Source organism: Dasypus novemcinctus, chromosome 7, assembly GCF_030445035.2.
Source record: "Dasypus novemcinctus isolate mDasNov1 chromosome 7, mDasNov1.1.hap2, whole genome shotgun sequence".
In the NCBI taxonomy this organism is placed as follows: domain Eukaryota; kingdom Metazoa; phylum Chordata; class Mammalia; order Cingulata; family Dasypodidae; genus Dasypus; species Dasypus novemcinctus.
Window position 1 is genome coordinate 89,170,618 of NC_080679.1, and position 22,023 is coordinate 89,192,640.

The 22,023-nt window shown below is 38.6% G+C and overlaps 1 protein-coding gene across 3 annotated transcripts in view; it reads left to right on the forward strand.

Annotated features, from left to right (window-relative positions):
- ITGB6 (integrin subunit beta 6) overlaps window positions 1-22,023 on the forward strand; it is a 150,199-nt gene that overhangs the window by 124,681 nt on the left and 3,495 nt on the right. For all 3 annotated transcript variants that reach the window (XM_058300799.2, XM_058300800.2, XM_004463888.4), the window contains 4 exons: window positions 1,663-1,885; window positions 4,341-4,438; window positions 9,112-9,231; window positions 16,888-17,054. In XM_058300799.2, coding sequence (XP_058156782.1) covers window positions 1,663-1,885; window positions 4,341-4,438; window positions 9,112-9,231; window positions 16,888-17,054 — 608 coding nt within the window. The remainder of the gene's footprint in view (window positions 1-1,662; window positions 1,886-4,340; window positions 4,439-9,111; window positions 9,232-16,887; window positions 17,055-22,023) is intronic.

Genomic DNA, 22,023 nt, shown 5'->3' on the forward strand with positions numbered 1-22,023 from the left:
GGGGCCCTGCAGGATTAGATGAGATATAACTCTCATATAAATACTTGTATAAATACTTGCTTTATCCTCTGCCCTTGGCTCCCGAAGCCTCGCTCTTGTTCCCTCCTGCCTCCCCAGGTCTCTCCTGTAGGATCCTTTCCTCTGATCACATTTTAAATGTCGTGCTCTAGAGCTTTTCTCACTCTACCCGCTTTTCCTGGATGACCTCATCCATGACAGCTTCAACCACCACCTCTGCCTGATGGACCCTAAACCCCAAACTCCAGCTCGCAATGGGTCCCTAAATGTCAGGCCCATAAGTTCAACCGCCTGCCAGGATGAGCCACAGGTCCTTTAAACTCAACAGAGCTCAAAACGAACTCTCCGTCTTCCCCACCCATGCTGCTTTTCCTTCTGTTTCAGAACTACTTATTTGTTCAACAAATGCTCACTGAGCACTTCTTTGGGCCAGGCATTGATCAGTGGCACTGATCACGAGCTAGCTTCCATCCCAGCTCACTGAAGAGCCACACCACCCACCTAGCGGCCCAGGCTGGACCATGGGGAGGTCCCATTCTTCTCTCTCTTGCCCTCACCCTCCAGCCTAAAACCACCCTTCGCATTCCACCCCCTGGGTCATATGCTCTTTCCACCCCTTTCTGCTGTTCTCGCTGTGGCTATGGGTCTTGTGCCCTCTTGCCCCCATTGTTTTAAGACCCTCCTAACTGGTTTTCCTGTTTCCATTTTGGCTTTCCTCCAATTTTTCCTCTCTGCTGATGGCAGGATTTTTCTGGCCACCTATCTATCTGATCATGTCTCTCCTCCACATTAAATCCCATAGCTTCCCAGAGAAAAGTTCTTAAACTTAGGCCAAATGGCATTTCATGACCTGACTTTGTATTGACTGTTCCACCCTCCTCTCCTGCCACATCCCTTAGTCATCTTTGGCTCTCTCCACATGAAATTACTATGGTTATTTAAATAGGTCACAGGATTACACCCTTTCTGCTTTTCCTCTGCCTGAAATGCACTGAAGTATCCCTCTTGCTCTAAATCATTATTTTTTGTTCATCTCCTACACTAGACTATAAGTTCAGCGACCTTGACTAAACTTTATATCCTCATGCCTATTACAATCTTTGGTACATGGTATATGCTCACTTAAAGTTTGTTAAAGAAATGGATTTGTTGAGCATTTGCTATATGCCTATGGGACGTCTACCTGGTGAATGCAAAGCTAGGAGGTTTACACATTATCTCACCGAATCCTGACCATGGCTGTTGGAAGTGGATTTTATTCCCTCTATTTTATGAGGTCATTCAGCTCGAGTGATGTAGAGGTAGGGATTCATGTTGCTCTATACTATGGCACTCTAATTCATTACAAGAAAAAAATGAATATACGTGCATAAGCAGCTATTATGGGCTTTCACCTGGTCATAAATTGTGTTTGATATAGCTTGGTCTTCAATTAAGAGATAAGACTGATCAATATACACAGCAAAACACATTCCATGAAACATGTCTACACTCACCTGGCCCCCCTCAACGCACATTGACTCACTTTTTAAAATCATTTCTTTAGTCTTTTTGTCATAGTGTTTAAAGGCAAAGAGAAAAGATGGCCCACAAAATTGACACCTGGCTTTGGCCCTAAGAAGCATAGAGTATTCTGTTTTTCAGATAACGGCGACTGTGACTGTGGCGAGTGTGTGTGTCGCAGCGGCTGGACCGGCGAGTACTGTAACTGCACGTCCAGCACGGACTCGTGCGTCTCCGAGGATGGGGTGCTCTGCAGTGGGCGAGGGGACTGCGTTTGTGGCAAGTGTGTTTGCACGAACCCTGGAGCCTCAGGACCAACCTGTGAACGATGTCCTACTTGCAGCGACCCCTGCAATTCTAAACGGTAACGTCTGTCCTTCCTTCAGTCCCTTTTGTCAGTAGGTTTCATGGTGATCAGTTTTAATGACATTTTATGAACTCAGAACTCAGCTTGTTTTTTGCTGGGCTTGCTGTCAGAGCATCCATCAAAACACACAAATCCACAGGGCCCCTGTGAGCCTCAGCCTGGAACATCAGTGTCTCACTTACCTCTTTCTCAGTCCTGATTATCCGGGACCACAGAGTCACATTTCTGCTGGAGACTGGCATGGGGAAGTCGAGCTGTTGTCCCACCCTGATAACATCAGATTGCCTCTCGGTTACAATACCAGCCACACATAGGGAAGGCCCTGGAGGTAGACGGAGGACACCCACAAGCAGTCAGGACCTTTCCAGGGGAAACAGACAAGCTTCTTTCTCATCTAGACGTTTATAGCCTGACCTTACTGATTCATTGCTATCTACAGACTCCTGGAGGCAAAAAGGATGACAGGTGATCCTGACTTTGCTCTTTTTTACCACCCATGCTCCTGGGTGCTTATCTTTGGTTGTCATTATGCACGACTATTGTGTATTGTATTTTCTTTTATACCATAAAAAACAACACATTTCTTTATTTTCCAGGAAGAAGACTATTTCTTTAATTGGGAGCTATCTTCTTAACTCAATTGGGGCTCAATTTATAGGTCAAGTCAAGAATTGGCTGTTATATACGAATTGGTTGTTATATCATTACAATTATGCAGCAAATAGGCTTAAGCAGTTCATTTTTTCCTCAACTCTGGTATCCCAAATGGTGACATTTGCATTTATGATGTAAACTGAGCGAGAAAATCGATATTCGCTTAGTGGTTAACCACCAGTCAGGTGTCAAAACTTCTCTGTCACTGTACTTGGCAAATTACGACATGTGCCAAGAGAAGCATGGGGACATGGTTAGAAATATTTGAATAAAATTTAATATAAAATGTCCCTTCAAGTTCCGTTTCTTCTATTACTCTTCTATTTCATCTTCTCTATAAATATGACTCAATCTCAACTGATTTATGAGACATGAAATTAACAATCACAGCCCTTTGAATTAGGGGAATCAAGCAGTGATTTTCCTGGTTTATGTTAGTTTTGAAACAATTCCATTCTTCCATTTATTCCTTCATGCATTCATGTATAAATGGGTATTGAGTACCTACCAAATGCCAGGAATTGTGCTAGGCCATTGGCAAGCAATGACGACTGGGACAGGGTGCCTGCCTTCCCAGGTCCTGAGAGCCTGGTGGGAAAGACAGACATTTATAAAAGTCATTCAATGATCTGTGCTGTCAGTTAACATAGGGCATATAGAGAGTGCTCAGGAACTATATGCCAGGGAACCAGGCTACCAAACTAGTCCAGGCAGCCGTCAGTAAAGATGCACAAAGTGATAAGTGGTTTTAGTGCTTCCATAATCTCCACTAGCCCCCTGCAAAGCCACTCCAAATAAAAGTATAATCTAGATGAATGCAATGTGCTTGCAAAGCAAAGGCAATTTCAAGACAATTCCTCTATCCCACCACTAAATAGATTGCTGCTCCTAAACTCCCTTTGCTGTAGAGGAATTCTGAGTCTTTAACTGCAAGGGAATGAACTAGTTTAATGGTCAGGGAAGGCTTGCCTAAAGAAGTGAAGTTCCAGCTGAGACTTGATGAGGCATGGGGTTGGAGGGGTGGCGGGGGATGGGATGGGGAGACTGTTCATTCCCGCAGCTAGGAGGTGAGGGAGCCACTTTTGGTGTTAGGCGTTACTCTAAACACAATCTATTTGTAAAGTAATTTAAACAAAAGATTAAGTCTGGGTCCAAATTTTACTTTGCTGTACAGACATCTTTAGAGTGGCTTAATTCCAGAACTATGCCCTTGGAAATACATGTTTCTGTAAGTAGAGATCTTTTATTAAAAACCTGCATTAATGATGATTCAGGCTATGATCCAGCTTTTGAAAAATACCCCTATCAAGGCTTGGACTCATGCAAAAGAGTTACAGAAAATGAATCTTTAAAACAATCATGACATATAGGAAGACCATTAATCATTCTTTGGATTCTTGCTTAAATATAGACCATTCCCGTAAAGAAATTCAAAATTTTGTCTAGTCTCTAATCATGTTTCAGCAGCATAAACTTTCCCTAAGAAAAAGTGCAGTGAAAACATAACTAAATCAAATACCCAAAATTTGTTTTTTAACTTAACCAAGTAGAAGTATCATCACAGATAAGTTAGTAACTAACTATTATCAAAGCTGGTCCAGGGACTGCTGAAAACTGAGTAGAATTCAGAATAGAGCAGTTTCATCTTGGACATTATCTTTCTGAAAATAACAAAAGGCCATGTCATCTATGAGACACTCCTCTACCATGGACCATGACAACAGCATTAAGGAAATATTCTAGCCTGCGTACCTATTTCCACCGACATGGACTGATAAACTGTTAAAAATGTTCACAGGAGCTGTGTTGAATGCCACTTGTCTGCGGATGGCCAGTCTCAAGAAGAATGTGTTGATAAATGCAAACTAGTTGGTGCCGCAATCAACGAAGAAGAAGGTTTCTATTTGTCTTAAAATTGCTTTCATTTATTTTACATATTTCTTGAGAGGAAGCCTGACCTAATTTGTGACAGGACTTTAGCTTATTCACTTAGTTTTTAAAAGTAAATGTACTCCTTAAGGCTAAAGCTTGATGTTTTGGGGTACAATTTAAAGTCAGGGGGATTCTGTTTGACTTCAGCTCTGTTAGCCTGTTCAACTCTGCTTAACAAAGGCAATTGTAGAGAATTCCAGAATCCTGATTTTTTTTTTTTTTTTTTTTTTTTTTTTTGAGCTAGAAGGGAAGACTATTTAAGAAACTGCGAAATGTTAATCTTCAAACCTGAACTCATCCTCTGCCATCTGACTGCCTAAATTCCAGATAGGACAAAGCTAGCTGTAAAATGATCTCAGATAGTAAGCGGTTTCTGCTTAGCAGCCAATTTTCTTCCAGCATTCCAAGCATGCACAATTACATGACATCCCTCCATTCCCCTTGCCTTGACCCCCAAATACAAGAGGGACACGTTTAACTGCCAACAAACTTTACTCCTGGTTTTATCTGTCATTTTAAATGTAATTACTTAAAATCAGATTCTTTCTAATGGCAATACATAATCTCAAATATTTAAATAGACTATTTTAGCTGCAAAGGTCATTTAAAAAATAACTTGTGAACTTTAAAACAAAGAAGTTTTTGTTTTAAACAAATCTGGGAGGATTTGTTTTTGTATAATCACAAGCTCTCTGCCTTCTGCTGCTCAGGTAAACTGTTGCCCTGAGCACATTTGAGATGTGATCAGGATGTTTCTCAGGCCAACTGAAATAATCAAAGCAATAATTTATGATTGTTCTCATATATGTAGGTCAAAGAGATGGAATTAGAATACAGAAATTAACCTGTTTCCAAAATGGAATAAGTTAGTGACATTTATATTGTTTTGAAAATTACACTGTTTCAAAATTGATATTTCTGATATGTGTACAGTTGAATCACACTGGGGGGAGGAGTCATGACTAATGTTAGTAAAACCCCTTGTCTTTGCTCTTCTGGCGGCTAAAGATAAATATTCCACATAGCAATAAATTGGACAAGATGGTGTATACCTGACTCTAATGCCGAAGGTAAGATGCATTAAAAGCACTGAGTAAAGTGGCGTTTTTGGACTGTCCACTTGAATAGTTAGTATGAAGTCTCAGCGCATTGTTCTTGTTTCATTTCATAGCAAACAGTTGGGATATTTACCAAGTGTTTCTGAGAAACAAGTAAAAATTACATAGAAAATGCCCTACAAATTACTAGAACTCGTTCCACTAACAACACGAGACGTCTACTGGGCTGAGGAGAAAAAAGGGGTTGACCTTGGAAACATGTAAATGATATGATCAAGGGACCTTACTATATTTAAGTATGCAGTGTTCTGAGTACATTATCACAAATGCTTGAGTTTGAGATGAAAGGCTAGGTCTCAAACGGCATTTAAAATGTTTGCATTATTTTTTCGTAAGAGAGTAAAATATCTTCAGAATTGGGGGGTACAACTATTTCTGTCTCAGAAATTGAAAATAACAACTGGATTACCAATATATACCATTTAAAGTACTAATTTTGAAGAATGTGAGAGGAAAACATATTAGTTAGCATGTGAGTTAAAACCCATTTTTTCTATCAAGCCTTTTCCTAAGTCCTATTTTCAAGTTACTCACTAAGATATATTATTGATCATACCTTCGAAATTGTCACAGCTTATTTGCTCTTCCACAGGGTCTTTTAGAAACACACCCTTCTCCCAACAAAGACATGGACAGTAAGATCAGTTCCATAGCATAACTTTATAATCCATCTAAACCGTTCCTCATTTGAGCTGTAGCCACTTGTGTGGGCACGTTTGAGAATGTGGTTTAACCGGATTCATTCGATTTCACTGAACGAGACCTTTTAAATGTACCGCAACATTCACATACTCAGAGCATTGTTACTCACAGTATATTCCATGGAATGCTAGTTCTGAAAGTGTTAAATGGGAAAAAATTGCCCATAGTGATAAAAAATTTTGGAAATGGGAAAGTAAACAAGTTTTTTGTTTTCCTTGCAGGACTTCTGAGAGTTGCTAGGCACGTTGCATTAAATGTGTGTTGTGAACCTTGAGGAGAGGCAAGGGGAGGAATTAGAGTGAGGAGCGATGCCCAAAATGACCACAGTACTCTTTTTATCTTGGTGAACTGTTTTCATTGAGAATTGCTGACCTGGCTTCAGAGCTGAGGATTGAAACACATGGGTAACCTGATTCAATGGTGCCAACAGTTTCTATTTTCCACATCCTTCCTGGACCCTGGGCTCCTCACCCCTATTCTCACATTTCTTCCTGCCCTGAGTAAGATTTCATGAGCTGCCTGAGATCTTATTTTCATTGTTTTATTTCAGAGCAGCACTGCTGGCAGTCACCACAATGGGTAAAAAAGAAAGTTCCATTTTTTAATAAACAACAAAAGATAAACTTAGCAGCTAATTATGAAAATCTGCAGCCCAAGCTGGACTCTTTCACTGTGATTCAATAATACCATTTCAATACCCAAACACTACAAACCAGGCTAAATCTAGAGTTGTAGCACTAATGGAAAAGGGGTGGTGAAATAATTAAAGCAAGACGGGAGTCATGACTCAAAGGTCATGTTCGCAGTTTCCATTAAACCTTAAATAATACTGGCCAAGTAAATTAAGCCTCCCTCTGCTAGTGTAACTATTTAAAGGAAAATTCAAAAAGCAGAATTAATATTATATCTGAAGGGAGTATTATAAACAGTCCACATATTTTCTACCTGAAAATAAAATATTCCATTAAGTATATTCGAGAGGAACAGGGCAGGCATGCTCTACCAGCTCTGTCACAGGAGGAGGAAGGAAAAACACTGCAACAAGAAAGACATAGTCCCCTAAACTTCATGAATCCTAGTTAATTGGGGTGAGTAGGCAGGAAGAGGTGTGGTGAAGGTCATCAAAAAAATGACCAAAAGTATGGATTCTATATGCAGAATTGTTACTGTCAAATGCATGAACTAACACAAATTTCACTTCTCATATGTTGCCTGGAGGTCCCCAAATCTCTTGATCAGAATCACCTTATTAATAATACTGAGTAACAAACAACTTATTAAAAACACAAGTACTTGTGCATACCACCAGCCTCTCAACCCAGAATGCTGGGGATGGGGCCCTAGAACCTGTATTTTCAAAACTCACAGGTGAACTAGATGCTTGTAAACATTTGGGAATGACCAGATGAAAATGTTTTGTTATTAGACTACCAAATTGTCCCATGTAAAGAGATTCTACTCATATGTTCAAAACCAGTTTGATTAAAAACTTGACACCTATCATTTGAAATTTTATTTATAATTCTAAATGTTTTCCTGATTCTATTCTCATAGATAACACAAGGCATACTTCTCACAGATGCTGTCATCTTAGAAATTAAATGCAAAAAGGTATCTTAGAAATTAAATGCAAAAACAACTTAAAATACCTTTCTATGCCTATATCATTTTTGAACCAAAAATAGCCTATTATTTAATTTTTCTATGTTAGCCTCAGAGATACATATGCTGATCCAATTTCATTAGTCTTTTTTATTTGTAAACCAATGAGAGTCATAGTCTAGCAAGAGTATGTCCAAGATAATCTTCAACAGTCCAACTTTAATTTTCTGACCCATTGTGCCATAACACATTCATATTAGACCGTGTCTTAAAATTTTAGTTTAAGAACTAAAATTCTAGTTGTAGATTCCCCCCAAATGGTGTTTGTAACTATCGTTGAAAAGCCTCCCACAGAGTAGATAGAAAAACTGTTAAGCAAGATGTTTTAAATTAGAAAAATGCTGTGTAATTTTGACATGGGAACCAGACCACTAGAATATCTGATAATGTATTGACAGCTCAGATTGAACACTTTACTTTATTTTCACTTTCTCTAATGTCATTCTTTTTTTTCCCCCTCTTGAATAAGCCCAACAAGAAAAAATTTTTAATTGGAAAAGATTTGAGGAAAACTAGATTATGTTATTTTTTTTTTAATCAGGAAAAGGGCTCTATTTAAAGGTAGGCAAACTGTCATCATGTATTCCTTTTAATCTAGGGTCTGCTTTTTTCTTGTTGATCTCCAAGTCATGTAACACTTCAGTCTCGTTATCATGATCTTAATATTTATTGTTGTGATAATACATGCCCATCAATCTTGACTACACCATTGTGGAAAAGGTCCCTTTAAAAGTATCAGTATCAGTTTGGCCTGTGCAGTCTCTTTCTGAAATGTAATCTTGGCGTCCTCCCAGATGCTCTCGCAAAGAACATGTAACCTGCCACCCCTCTCCACCGCCATTGCCATAATCAGGGCCTTTCACCAGACAGCTGGTGGTACCTGCCTTAAAGTACTTTCACTCTATTGAAATCCTGCCTCCATCAGTTTGATAGGTACATTTGATAGTCGGACCTGATTGACCACACCTGGAACTGTTCTTCTGGAACATGAGTAAAAATTAAAACTTTACTTGGTGGGAAAAGTCCTATGCCTTTTCTATTCCCATTCAGCAATGTTGAAAATTCTCATTTGCATGTTAAAACCCAATACTACTTTGCTTTAAAAATAATCTCTGTTGGAATCTCATTTAACTCATTTGACTTCTTTATCTGCAGATTTCTCAAAGGATAGTTCTGTTTCCTGCTCTCTGCAAGGAGAAAATGAATGTCTTATTACATTCCTAATAACTACAGATAACGAGGGGAAAGCCATCATTCACAGCATCAACGAGAAAGGTGGGTGGCTCGACTTTCATTGTCAATGGCAACTGATACTGTATGGAAGAGGGGAAAACAACTGGATAGCTTGCCAGGAAAGACATTTCTAAGCTTGCCATGTCATGCCTCTACTTTCCCAAGTATTGAAAGATACCTGTTAAAAGGTTTGCTATATCTCTTAATAAAACCAGATAACAAAGTGGGTTGTATCTACACCAATTATCATCTCCCTGAAAGATGGCTGATGAATTATAGAAAGTGGACCTATTTAACAAAATGTAAGTAAGGGGATGTCTTTAGGAAAGGCTAACAGGGAGGAGCATAGCAGTTTAGGAGAATGAGTTTTCAATCAGGGAACCCTGGGTTCAAATCATAGTTCCAACATTTAATAGCAGGAAGGTAACTTGCCCCTGTGGGGCTCTATTTCCTCATCTATAAAATGGTGTATGTACTAGTACTTTTTTCAAGGAATTGACTCAAGGATTAAATGAAACAAAGCATTCCAAACATGTGGCAGCACATAACCTACAGTATTGTGTCATTAAATGATAATACTGAATCAGAAAAGAACTTAATCATCTGGGGAGGAAGTCTGTGGTCTATAAAAGAAGTTGAGGAGCCCATTGCTTCTGTGGATTATCATCCAGGCCACCCTTTGGGGTCTGTCTGGTCTGCTTGGGGCTCAAGGAGCACTCAAATAAAAATCTCATATTCAGTGAAAGGAAGAGATAAGTTTATATTAGATAGAGAAGAAAATAATGGAGAAGATACTTTTGTTAGGCAAGTTCTCAAATTTTAGCGTACATCAGACTCATCTTGGGGGGCTGGTGATGTGTTTTTTAAAATGCCTACCTTCTGAAGCTGCAGGCCTGGTCTGTGGCCAAGGACTCTTCATTTCAGTGACACCCAAGTGACTGATATAGATAGTCTCAAGACCTAACTTTGATTAGCCTTGGCTGCTTTCTCAGATCTCACAGTTGCCTCCCCTTTTCTAACTTCAACTAACGATGTGTCCCATAAACCTTTCCTGGTGAGATGACAGCTTCAATAAATCGGACCTCAACAGATCTTGTCAGCTTCTTCCTCCTTCCTCCAAAAGCTTGAAGCCTAAGTTATGCCAAGACAATAGGAGCAAGGTCAGGCTATAAGGCAGATGGTTTGGTGTTTTTTTTCCTTCATGCTTGTGTATCAATGTGCTGATAAAAAAATTAGATCCGGAATTTGAAACCAAGAATATCAAAATGACATCACTTAAGAGTGTAAAAACGCAAGCAATACCAACGTAACAAAACAAAGTAAGAACAAGACATTATAAACCAATCAAGAAAACCTGATGAGAGAATTATCATATGTTGGTTCCGATGGGAGGGGGAGAGGTCACACAAAACAAGAACCTCAAGATTGATTGTGAAGGTGGTCTTGAAGCTGCAGTGGGCAGAATGCATCTGGAGCCTTGCTCTTGAAAAGTCCCATGCAAATCTACCTCTTTGCAATGCATCTTACAGGTCATTATTTAAAGAAGGCTAAGATGAATCCTGCTATAAAAGGAAGATTTACTTTATAACAATAATTTTAAAAAACACAACCTCCTCATTATCCGTTTTATAAAGTCAAGTTCTTCAGTGACACCTTCATGCCCCTATTTGTGAATGTGGCAGTGGTTTTAGCAGGTTATCTTGAAATCAAAACCATTCCTTATAATATTGATTCTGTTGGAAAAGCAAGGTCCATACAACAAAAACAAACTTCCAGAATGGTCCCTATTTTTAATTCTTGGGCTTTTGTATCCACTTGAGTTTTATTATTATTATTATTATTTTGTTCTTTGTTTTTTGTTTGTTTTGCTCATCATTGCTGAACTGTTGTTCATTCTTTCACACCATACTTGTGGCACATCAGCCTGCCTTTCTTCAGAATGCACTCAGGTGCCCTGATGCATTTTTTAAAAAATTTTTATTGAAGTACATCATTCATATATAAGTATACATAAACAATAAGTGTATAGTAATCACTGGGAAATTACAAAACAAATATATATATATCATCATACAGGCTCACATATATTACACCACCACCACCTTGCATTGTTATAAAACATTTTTTACAAGCTATGAAAGAGCATCTTCAAAATATTTCTACTAACGCCCATATCTTACATTTGGTGTATTTTCCCCCAACCCACTTGATTACGAATACACTGTATTAGTATTATATATTTGTTATAGTTCATGAGAGAATGTTCTCACATTTGGTCTATACACACAGTCCATCTTCCACCTTGTATACCCTGTATTATACAGCTCCATGCTTTGTACAATCCATTCAAAGTATATACTCAGTGGCTCTCCTTTTCATCACAGAGTTGTGCTCTCATCACCTGCCAATTTTAGAACACTTTCATTACTCCAGAAGGAAAAATCCTGTACCCCCTTATACCCTCATGTTGTTTTCCCTTAGAACTGATATAATAATATCTTCTTTACCACTGCTGCAAAAATATTACAATATTACTCTTAGCTATTATCCATAAGTTACATTAGTTACAATTTTCCCAAATATCACCATATTCTTAACACTTTGTAAAAGAAGAGCATTCTTATACATATACTATTAACCAGAACCTTCATCAACCACTGAAATCACTGTTAGATACTCTCTATATTATTCTCTAGCTTCCTTTCAATTGACATTTATGTTCACAGTCTACCCCTTTCAGGCCACAATCACATTTATAATGCAGCATGTTAGTTACACTCACAACAATGTGTTACCATCAACTCTATTCATTTCCACACTTTTATAATAAACTTTATCAAAAATTCTACCTACATTAAGCATCAGCTCCCATTCTCAACCCACATTCTATTTCCTAGGAACTTAGACTCTAGAGTAAATCTCTGTGAGTTTACACCTCATATCTAGTTAACATTTGTGAGACCATACAATATTTGTCCTTTTGTGTCTGGCTTATTTCTCTCAACATAATGTCATCAATGTTCATCCATATTGTCATATGCATTGCAATTTCATTTCTTCTCTGAATAGTATTCCATTGTATGTATATACCTCATTTTGTTTATCCATTCATCAGTTGATGGACACTTGAGTTGGTTCCATATTTTAGCATTGGAGAGTAGTGCTGCTATGAACATCAGTTTGCAAATGTCAGTTCACTCCTTGCTTTCAGTTCTTCTGAATATATTCCTAGTAACAGGATTGCTGGATTAAATGGCAGTTCTATCTTCAGTTTCTTGAGGTATCGCCAAACTGTATTACACAGAAGCTGCACCATTCTACATTCCCACCAACAGTGAAGAAGTGTTCCTATTTCTCCACATCCTCTCCAGCACTTGTAGTTTTCTATTTTTAAAATAATAACCATTCTATAAGGTGCAAAATGGTTTCTCATTATAGTTTTGATCTGCATTTCCTAGTAACTAGTGATGTTTAAGTTTTTTTCATGTGCTTTTTGGCCATTTGTATTTCCTCTTTGGAAAAATGTCTGTTCAAGTCTTTTGCCCATTTTTAAATTGGGTTGCTTGTTTTTTTAATTGTTGAGTTGCATGATCTCTTTATATAACATAGATATCAAACCCTTATTGAATATGGGGTTTCCAAATATTTTCTCTCATTGAGTAGGCTGCTTTTTTACTTTCTTGACAAAGTCTTTTGAAGAACAAAAGTGTTTAATTTTGAGGAGGTAGTGGTCCCGTTTATCTATTTTTCATTCCATTGCTCATGCCTTTGGGTGTAAGGTTTAAGAAAGTACCACCTACCACAAGATCTAGAAGATGCTTCCCTACATTTTCTTCTAGGAGTTTTTAAATATAGAACCTACCACCCTAGAATCCATTTTGAGTTAATTTTTGTATAAGGCATGAGAAAGGGGTCTTCTTTCTTTCGGATATGGATATCCAGGTCTCCCCACACCATTTATTGAATAGACTGTTCTGGTTGGGCTTGATGGCCTTGTCAAAAGTCATTGACTATAGATGTGAGGGTCTATTCTGAGTTCTCCATTCACTTCCATTGGTCATTATGTCTATCTTTATCTAGTATCATGCTGTTTTTACCACTGCTGATGCCTTTTTATTACAGCATTTTATTATCCCTATACTTTTGCCAGAGGAAAAAGTGTGGTGGGATATAATCTCCTGAGACATGCTAGGAGTGACCGGACAGCTCCACAAAACCTCTTTCCAGCAATTGCTAGCATTCCTGGGGAGGCCTGGAGCTCCCAGGAGCCTTGAGGGCAAAGGCATCCTCCCAGGACCCATGTCCCTCCCCTCTGAAAGCTTTCAGACCAGAGAATCCTAGTGGAGGCTTAGGTAGAAAAGGGACAAAATGGGAAAGGGGATGTGAAGGGGGAGATTCCTAGTGTCCTCCCAGAAAACTGAGGCACCACCAGGGACCTGGGAAGAGCTTTGCTTATCTTCTCTCGTATACACGGAAGGACTTTCAGAGGATAAGAGCCATACTGGGTTCAAGGAATGGTGATTGAAGAATCTTTCTGGGTGGGAGGCACCAACTAGTGTGGATTCCAGGCTCTTGACATTTTGAGGGTAGAAAAGAGGAAAGGATGCATTTGTTTTTTGTTTTTTTTTATTTTTCTCCCTTCCTCCCCTCCCAATTGTCTGCTCTCTGTGTCCATTCGCTGCGTGTTCTTCTGTGACCGCTTCTATCCTTATCAGTGGCACGGGAATCTGTGTTTCTTTTTGTTGTGTCATCTTGTGTCAGCTCTCCGTGTGTGCAGCACCATTCTTGGGCAGGCTGCACTTTCTTTCGCGCTGGGCGGTTCTCCTTATGGGGCACACTCCTTGCGCATGGGGTTCCCCTACAAGGGGGACACCCCTGCGTGGCAGGGCACTCCTTGCGCGCATCAGCACTGCACACGGGCCACCTCCACACAGGTCAAGGAGGCCCGGGGTTTGAACCTTGGACCTCCCATGTGGTAGGCGGATGCCCTATCCATTGGGCCAAGTCTGCTTCCCAAGGATGCATTTGTTGTAACAATAGCGGAGCAGCAGCAGTAGCAGCAACAGCAGCAGTTCTCGTTTATGATGCATTCATATTAATTCATTCATAATACTATGCGCCAGGTATTGTTCTTTATGTTTTACACATATTAATTCATGTACGACCCTAAGAACCATATATGGCCAGTACACTATTATTTCCATCTTACGTTAAGGAAACTGAGGCATAGAAAAGTTAAATAATTTCCTAGTTCTTGCAGCAATAAAGTGCAGAGCTGGTGGGAGAATTCCCACAGTCTGGCTCAGAGCCCATGCTCTTAACCACTGTGCTGTACTGCCTCCTACTGGCTGTACAATTATAATAAATATCTGAATCCGAATCATATGCTGGATTAGCACAGTTTTATAGAAATTTTTAATTTTTGGTAATCACATTAAAAAGTAAAAAGGAAGAGATGAAGTGAATTTTAATAAGTACATTTTATTTCCTATTATATACAAGACTTTTTCATTTCTACATGTACTCAATATAAAAATTATTGGGATATTTTATATCTAAACATTTTTTTCATACTAAATCTTCAAGATCAGTGTGTATTTTATACTTATAGCCCACGGAAATTCAGAAAAATCACATTTCAAGTGATTGAACGTCACTTATAGTCAGTGCTACCAGATTGGACAGTGCAACCATCGATACTCAGGACCCTAGAATTGGATGTAGCCCTAACTCCAATACCACAGGCAACACTGGACCCAGTGATGGAGACATTCCTTTTCTCCCACCTAGAAATATGTTTTGGTCTCAAGAAATACCCAGTATGGAAAGTGAAAATCTTTATTCTGTCATATCTACTCTGATACTTTAGCCAAAGTCTTCTCTTGAGAGATGTATAAATCCCTATGACTTTAAGTCCTTAAAATAATTCTTTCTGCTAGGTCAACCCCTATTCCTCCTTTATTCCCTACTGGGAATCTCCTGATTCACATTCTGGCTGCAGCGTCATAGCAAGCTTCATCTTGCTTTGAGCAGGATCATGCTATTCCCCACCCCACACTTTCAAGTCAAAGATGTTGCCAGGACACATTATCACTGACACGAGCTTGCTTTCTTTGCAGGAGTGTTGCTAACCTATTGGAGGCAGCCATGGCTCATTTGCTATGCCAGAATACAGGCTTTAGATCTTCATACCTAGTGTCTTTTTCATTAGCTCCTTTACTTTTTTCTGCATAATCCCTCAACATGAATTTTGACCAAAGAACAAAAGTGTCTGAGGTCAGGCATCATGCTGTTAAGGAGTCATTAGTTCTATTCAGATTCAGACCAGCTATAGATCCTTAAAGCTCAGGACTATTCATATATGAATAATTCTCCTTATTAAGTATCTAAAAGCAATAAGAATTAGGATAGACAAAGTATGATTTATTTGCTTCCCAGATAACCATGGATTTTGCCTCACTTCTCGCAGAAGGATACAGACATTCAGTGATAATTTTATGAGGGATTTTTTTTTGCATGAAAGAAAGAGGAGAGCTTAATTATAATGTTTCATTTAAAAATGTATCCTTTCCTAGGCATATTGCAAGGATTATTAGTCATTCTGCTGTCAATGAGGGAAGGTGCTGTATAATTGCAAAATTATATTAATACCATCAATAGAGTCAAATTAACATTTCATAGAATGTTGAAAGGCCCATACAGAACATCTAATTTCCCAAACTTCCCTGAAGATAAGAATCCCCTGGGGTACCTTTAATAAAAAAATCTTGGTCCCATCCAAGTCCCCTCCCCCCCCAATTCGGAATCCCCAAGGGAGGGGTCTAGGGAGCTGTGGGTTTAAAAAGCATAAACACCTCAGCTGATTCTTATCATCAGTAAAAATAAGGGAACACAGCAGGACCACATCTGTATTTTACAGATGAATATCCTGGGACTCAAAGAAATGATAGGACTTGACTGAATTCACACAGCTGTATGTTACATGGGAATTGAACTTACCTCACCTAACTTCAGACCAGGAACTTTCCAAGACTCCAGGACATACCGCATTGGTGTTAAACAAAATGACATTTGAAAGGCATGATCATCTTTTGTCTACACAAGGAAGTGAAATAGGCAAATAGTAATCTGATTGGGGGTAGATTTTATTCAATTTTTACCATAATCTAGACTGCTCATGATTCAAGAAAATCTATGAAAAAATAATCTATGAAATCTATGAAAAAATAATCACACACAAAAACACACACACACGTACACATATTCCATTTCTACCTTGTCATTTACCCAGAAAAAACTGCCTTTAGTAATTAATCTAAAATCTTTTTGATGGTCCTTTAAATATTCCATCTGCATTGTCACTCTTTTGGATTTTAAACCCTTTTTTAATCAACCATCAAGGATATAGCCATTTTCTTTGAATAATTAACTCTATCTTTTGTTCTACTTTGAAGGAATGAAGAGATAACCTTCAAAAAGTAATTTTTTAAAAAATAATTTATTTATTTTTAAAAATTACATTAAAAAAATATGAGGTCCCATTCAACCCCAAAAAGTAATTTTTAAAAATTCAGTGAATAAAATGTATCAATATTTTCCCTCTACTGCAGAAAAAAATGTGAATCTAAAATTCAATGTTTTCCTTACCTCAAAACATTAACTATCACCTACTAATCATAATTTTCTTTGTTTCCACAGATTGCCCAAAACCTCCAAACATTCTCATGATTGTGTTGGGAGTTTCACTGGCTATTCTTCTTATTGGGGTTGTCCTACTGTGCATTTGGAAGCTGCTGGTGTCATTTCATGACCGTAAAGAAGTTGCCAAATTTGAAGCAGAACGATCGAAGGCCAAGTGGCAAACGGTAAGTGAATACTTGGGAGCCACCCCCTTGTTTAGGGGAGAATGTACCTTGTAGAAGTAATCAGGGGTTCAGCTTTCTTCTGCCTAAAAGAGAAGATCCTGTTCTTTCTCTATTCCACTCACCATATTCCCCAACAGCTTTGACCCCTGTTCTGCTTCATTACCTGTCTATTATCGGGGGTCTGTCCATTATCAGGGATCCAAATGGTTCACATAACATCAGTTGGTCTCTCAGTGTAGTGGAGATTTCCACCACTCTGAAGAGTCTCATGAAACTCCTGATTTAGCTCCTAAGGACATCAAGGAAATGTATTTTATCCAGTACCTCCTCACCACCAGGAGGATGCTTCAGGCACCATCTCATAAAGCACAGGTGCTGCACCTAAACATATCTCTAAACTGGTCATGTTATAGCTAATGGAACAATGTTTGTGAGTAGCTGGCAGCCCATGCCAATTTTGGTGGGAATGCTCATTACTCATAATAGGTTATAAAGCAAAGTTCAGAAGACTTTTAAAATGCTATCTAGTTAGTTTTCCTGAATAATATAAATTTTAAACAGCTACCTAAAAAAAGTATCAACCTTTAAATATATGAGCTCTATAGATATAATTTATGTGTCTCCTCTTCACAGTAGGCAAACACAAAACAGAACTCCAATTTTCTGTGTTTCTTTTCCACAGGAGAGATAATTACATTTCTCGAGTCCCATAGAAACAATTTCATGGTTTTAATTTCACTCTCTATTGTTAATGGTGTGTCCAGCTATCTAATAGCAATTATCTTATAATGCTGATTCAAAAAACAGTGATATTGTTGGAAAAAAATAGACAAATGTGGTGCTCTTTCGGGTTCATCTGCCTAAATAAATTGATGTTAACATGTTTTCTCTAAGTTTGTAGTGATATCTTTAATTTAAGAGCAAATGGAATTTTCTGTTTTGGATAAATTTATCTTGATAAAGGATGTTTATATTTTGTGCCGTTATTTCAAACTGGTCATAATATATGGTGTCAGATAATGGACAATGAAAATTTTCATTGACTTTATCTTCTCATTAAAAATGCCTTTAGACATAACAATGAGATGCAATATGTGGATCTCTTTTGGATCCTGGTTTGGAGAGTCTAACTAAAAATATGTTTTTGAGATAACTGGAAAAATTTTACTATAGACTGGGTATTAGAATGACAGCAAAGAACTGTGGCTAATATTATTAGGTATGATAATGGCATCATGTCTTTGCGGGGAAAGTGGCCATGTTTTTCAAGATAAGTACTGATGTAGAGAGGGGCAAAAGGAAATGAAGGTTGGGGTGTGCTTTAAAATAATTCAGGCAAAAGAGAGAAATACAGGGGGGGATCACTGAAGCAAGTGTGGCAAAATCTTAATTGTCGAATCTGAGCAAAGGCTCTGCAGACGTTCATATCTACAATTTTCCTCATCTTTTGTGTATGCACGAAGTTTTTCATAATGAAACAACCCCTTAGGAAAGTAAACAGTGGATTTGCAATGAGGATGTAATTTATCCACCCCTAAAAAGGTGAAATGTGACCTGCCGGGTTAGCTGGTGAGTTAGAACAAAATGTTCATGAAGCCAGTGTTGTGGGACAGTTAACTTCATCTGATTCCATAACCACAGGTGCTGTATTGAAATTCTCAATAGTGGTCAAGAGCAGGGGTTCTTAACCTTTGTTCCACGGACCCCTTTGCCAGTCAGGTGAAAACCATAGAGCCCTTCTCAGAATGTAGCAGCAGCTAGCTTTATAACACTCAACATCGGCATGTCTTTAATTTTAGGATTACTCAAAATTATGTCTACAGCTTTCCCATAATTTCACTACCTAATAACCTAACATGGTTCAACATCTGTTCGAATGGTCATTTTTGGCAAACATTTAGAAATTCAAGTTTTCCCACAGCATCACAAAACCATCTCCGCCATCCTTAGCAATCTTTTTGCAGGCAGTTATCCACTGCACTCAGAACATGCTTCATCAAAATAAAAATCATACTAAGTCCACACTATCCTGTATATTATTTAATAAATATATCACACCCACAGCAACACGTCCCCACAAGAATAATGTTTTTGAATGCATAAAATAAAATTATAGAGGAAATCAGTTGCATATATTGAAATACAGTTACCAAAATAAAAAACATGTGATCTAATACTCTATGTATGTGCTTCTTTCTTAACACATTAAATAATAATCCAATACATAAAAAATATAGGAAAGTTAAAGTTAAATTTTACTTTTTAAAGACATGTTTATGTGCAGACTTGTTTATCTTGAACAAGAACATTAAACTGTGGTGTAGTATTTAACAAGGCAACACACATATCATGTTGGACATCTAACCAAGTTGATTTTTTCAACTCAGGTTCATGGACCCCCTCAAATCTTTCCATAGACCCCTTGGGGGTCCGTAGACCCCTGGTTAAGAATCCCTGGTCAAGAGAATGCCTGGCAATGGTCCGAAAGGAAACTAGGCAAAAGAATATGGTCAATTTGGCACAAAAAAGCAATAGCAGCGATTAGTGTTGGTATTTGCATTTTAAAGGTATGGAAACTGAGGCTCAGAATGGTTAAGGGACATCCACACTGTCGGTGTATGGTGGAGATGAAATTGCAATTGCAACCTCTATTTCCAGGCACAGTCTTCAATTGACCCCCCTAGAAAGAACAAGCAGGCATTCCCCAGACAAGCACTTGGGCAATTATGTGATGTGTATCTACTAACCAGCACATTTTAATGTTCTCATACAAAGGCTTGAGTCCTGACAAATGATTAATATCTTTAAAATAACAGTTTAATTAACAGTTAATTTCCCCCAAACATGAATTGTTCTCTCTTAGGATGCAGAACATGACTGAAATTCAAATGCTGGATTTTGCTGTTTCTTCATCTAAAACAGGACAAAATCATGCATTACATAGATAAAAGCATAAATGAAAAGTATTATTTCCTTGTTAAATTGCGTTTCTTTGAATAACAAATGTTTGATGTTCCTGACTAGATAATGACTGCGTTCTAATTATTCACTTGGATGCCAAAAACGGTTAATTCCAATAATTCAATTCAAATTTCATTAATATATCCTACTGGCAAAAAAAAAAGTTGCTTAGTGTAACCATTCTGGGGTCTTAAATTTTATTCATTTTTTTATTTTTATCTTCCTCAAGAAAGGAATCTGACTGGTTTTCAAAACCCAGGGGAGCTCCTGGGGCCAGAGGTCGGTCGGGTCTCCTGACTCCCAGACCCCTTTGGACAGTGCTCAGGGCAGGAAGGAGCTTTGTTCTTGCCTCTGAAACGTGTCATCATAGCAGTGAAGGAAGGTTACCTTTTCATGACTCTTTTAAAAATAACCCCCATCCATATTCTTTATGAAAACACAAAGGGAAGATATTTAAATTCATGTTTGATTAGACACTTTTTTTCTAGGATGACAAGTCATTAACTAGAGGCAAAAAATGTTCAGCCTGACATTTCTCGCAGTCATGAATTGATTTTGTACTGTGCTGAGCAAATCGGGTCTGCGTTTGGCCGTTAGGCAATCATTAAGGGAGCTGGGGGTCACCGCAGAGAGCTTTCTTATTACCACTTTTTCAAGCTCCAAAAATGCATTTGCAGAATCTCAGCCTCTAGTCACCCCTGTGTGACTGAGCAGAGGGGGAGGGGCAAGACAACCCCCTAGAAAAGAGCCAGGCCCCAGCCGGCCACTCAGCTGGAAATCCTAGTTGGGGAGTCGTGACCTGCGTCATCCTCTAGGAGGCAACACTGCACATTTCCACACTTCCTCCTGCCAACAGAACCTGACTTGAGCTTGTTCTCCTGGGCAGGAAAGCCTCCTGTCCCCTGTCAATAGGTACTTGCTCGTCCTCCACCCTACTCTCCTCCCACAGCGGGGTCTACTCCATCCCCTGCTGGCAGCACCTAGACCTTATAACTAGTTTTGAAAGGGCCCCCTCCCTCCCAATATTTTAGATCTGAATAAATAGAGTTACTTTAAAAAAGAACAAAACACCAAAATGAAAACTGCAAAATCAAAATTAAAATATTCAATTAAATATCTACAAAATAACACTGTATAATTCAGTCAACCACAACTCAAGGCCCCTCCTTTATAGTGCATATGCATTATACTTAGTGTGGGATGTGGGTGCATTTTATTATATATGGAACGTGGCCTACCTACAAAGATCCATGCTGTAGCTGCTCACAGCCCATTTCCCCCTTTCAGAACACCCTCTCTGTTCACTAAGTCTCCCTCCTCCTCCTGACAGTGCTTTACCAGTCTTCCCCAGTCTGTACCTCTTATTCTTCCATCTTTCTTCTTCAACTGAGGTTCTAATTTATCTGTGACCAACTAGCTTTTAGTGTCTTAAATTTAATTGAATTCTTTACATGATTTTTGTTGCAAACAAGACTCTACCCATATCTAACACCACATCAATCTGCCCTTCATGCTCCAAATTAAGCTCAACTAAATTCTTGCCATCACAGACTAAGTAAGGACTGGAAGTCCCTCAGAATTATTCACTCTGATCTCAGTAGTAGAAGCAATATGGCAACTTGCCCTTCATCCATCATCCAATATCAGCCAGTGAAAAACCTCTTTTCTATCTGCTCTCCTTACAGAGATAGCATCTCTCCCCAAAGGCACACGAACAAAAAGTGACATGTCACTCAGTCAGAGGTAGGCGGGACGACATAGAAATGGGAGCAGGTGTGATTCTCTGCTCACAAGGAAAACACTGCAGCGAATCCAAGGCAATGAGTTGGAGGGGACCGGAAATGTTTTAAATTGCATTCAGCTCTTCTGAAAGCTGAAAGAAATGTATTAAGAAGCAAATGTGAGCATGTTTCTTAAACTCCATGCCTAGAAATCACAATCGTCTCTGTAATCTATGGGTATCCAGGAACCAGAGTATAAGATTTAAGGTCAGAGGTGCTGCCTGGAC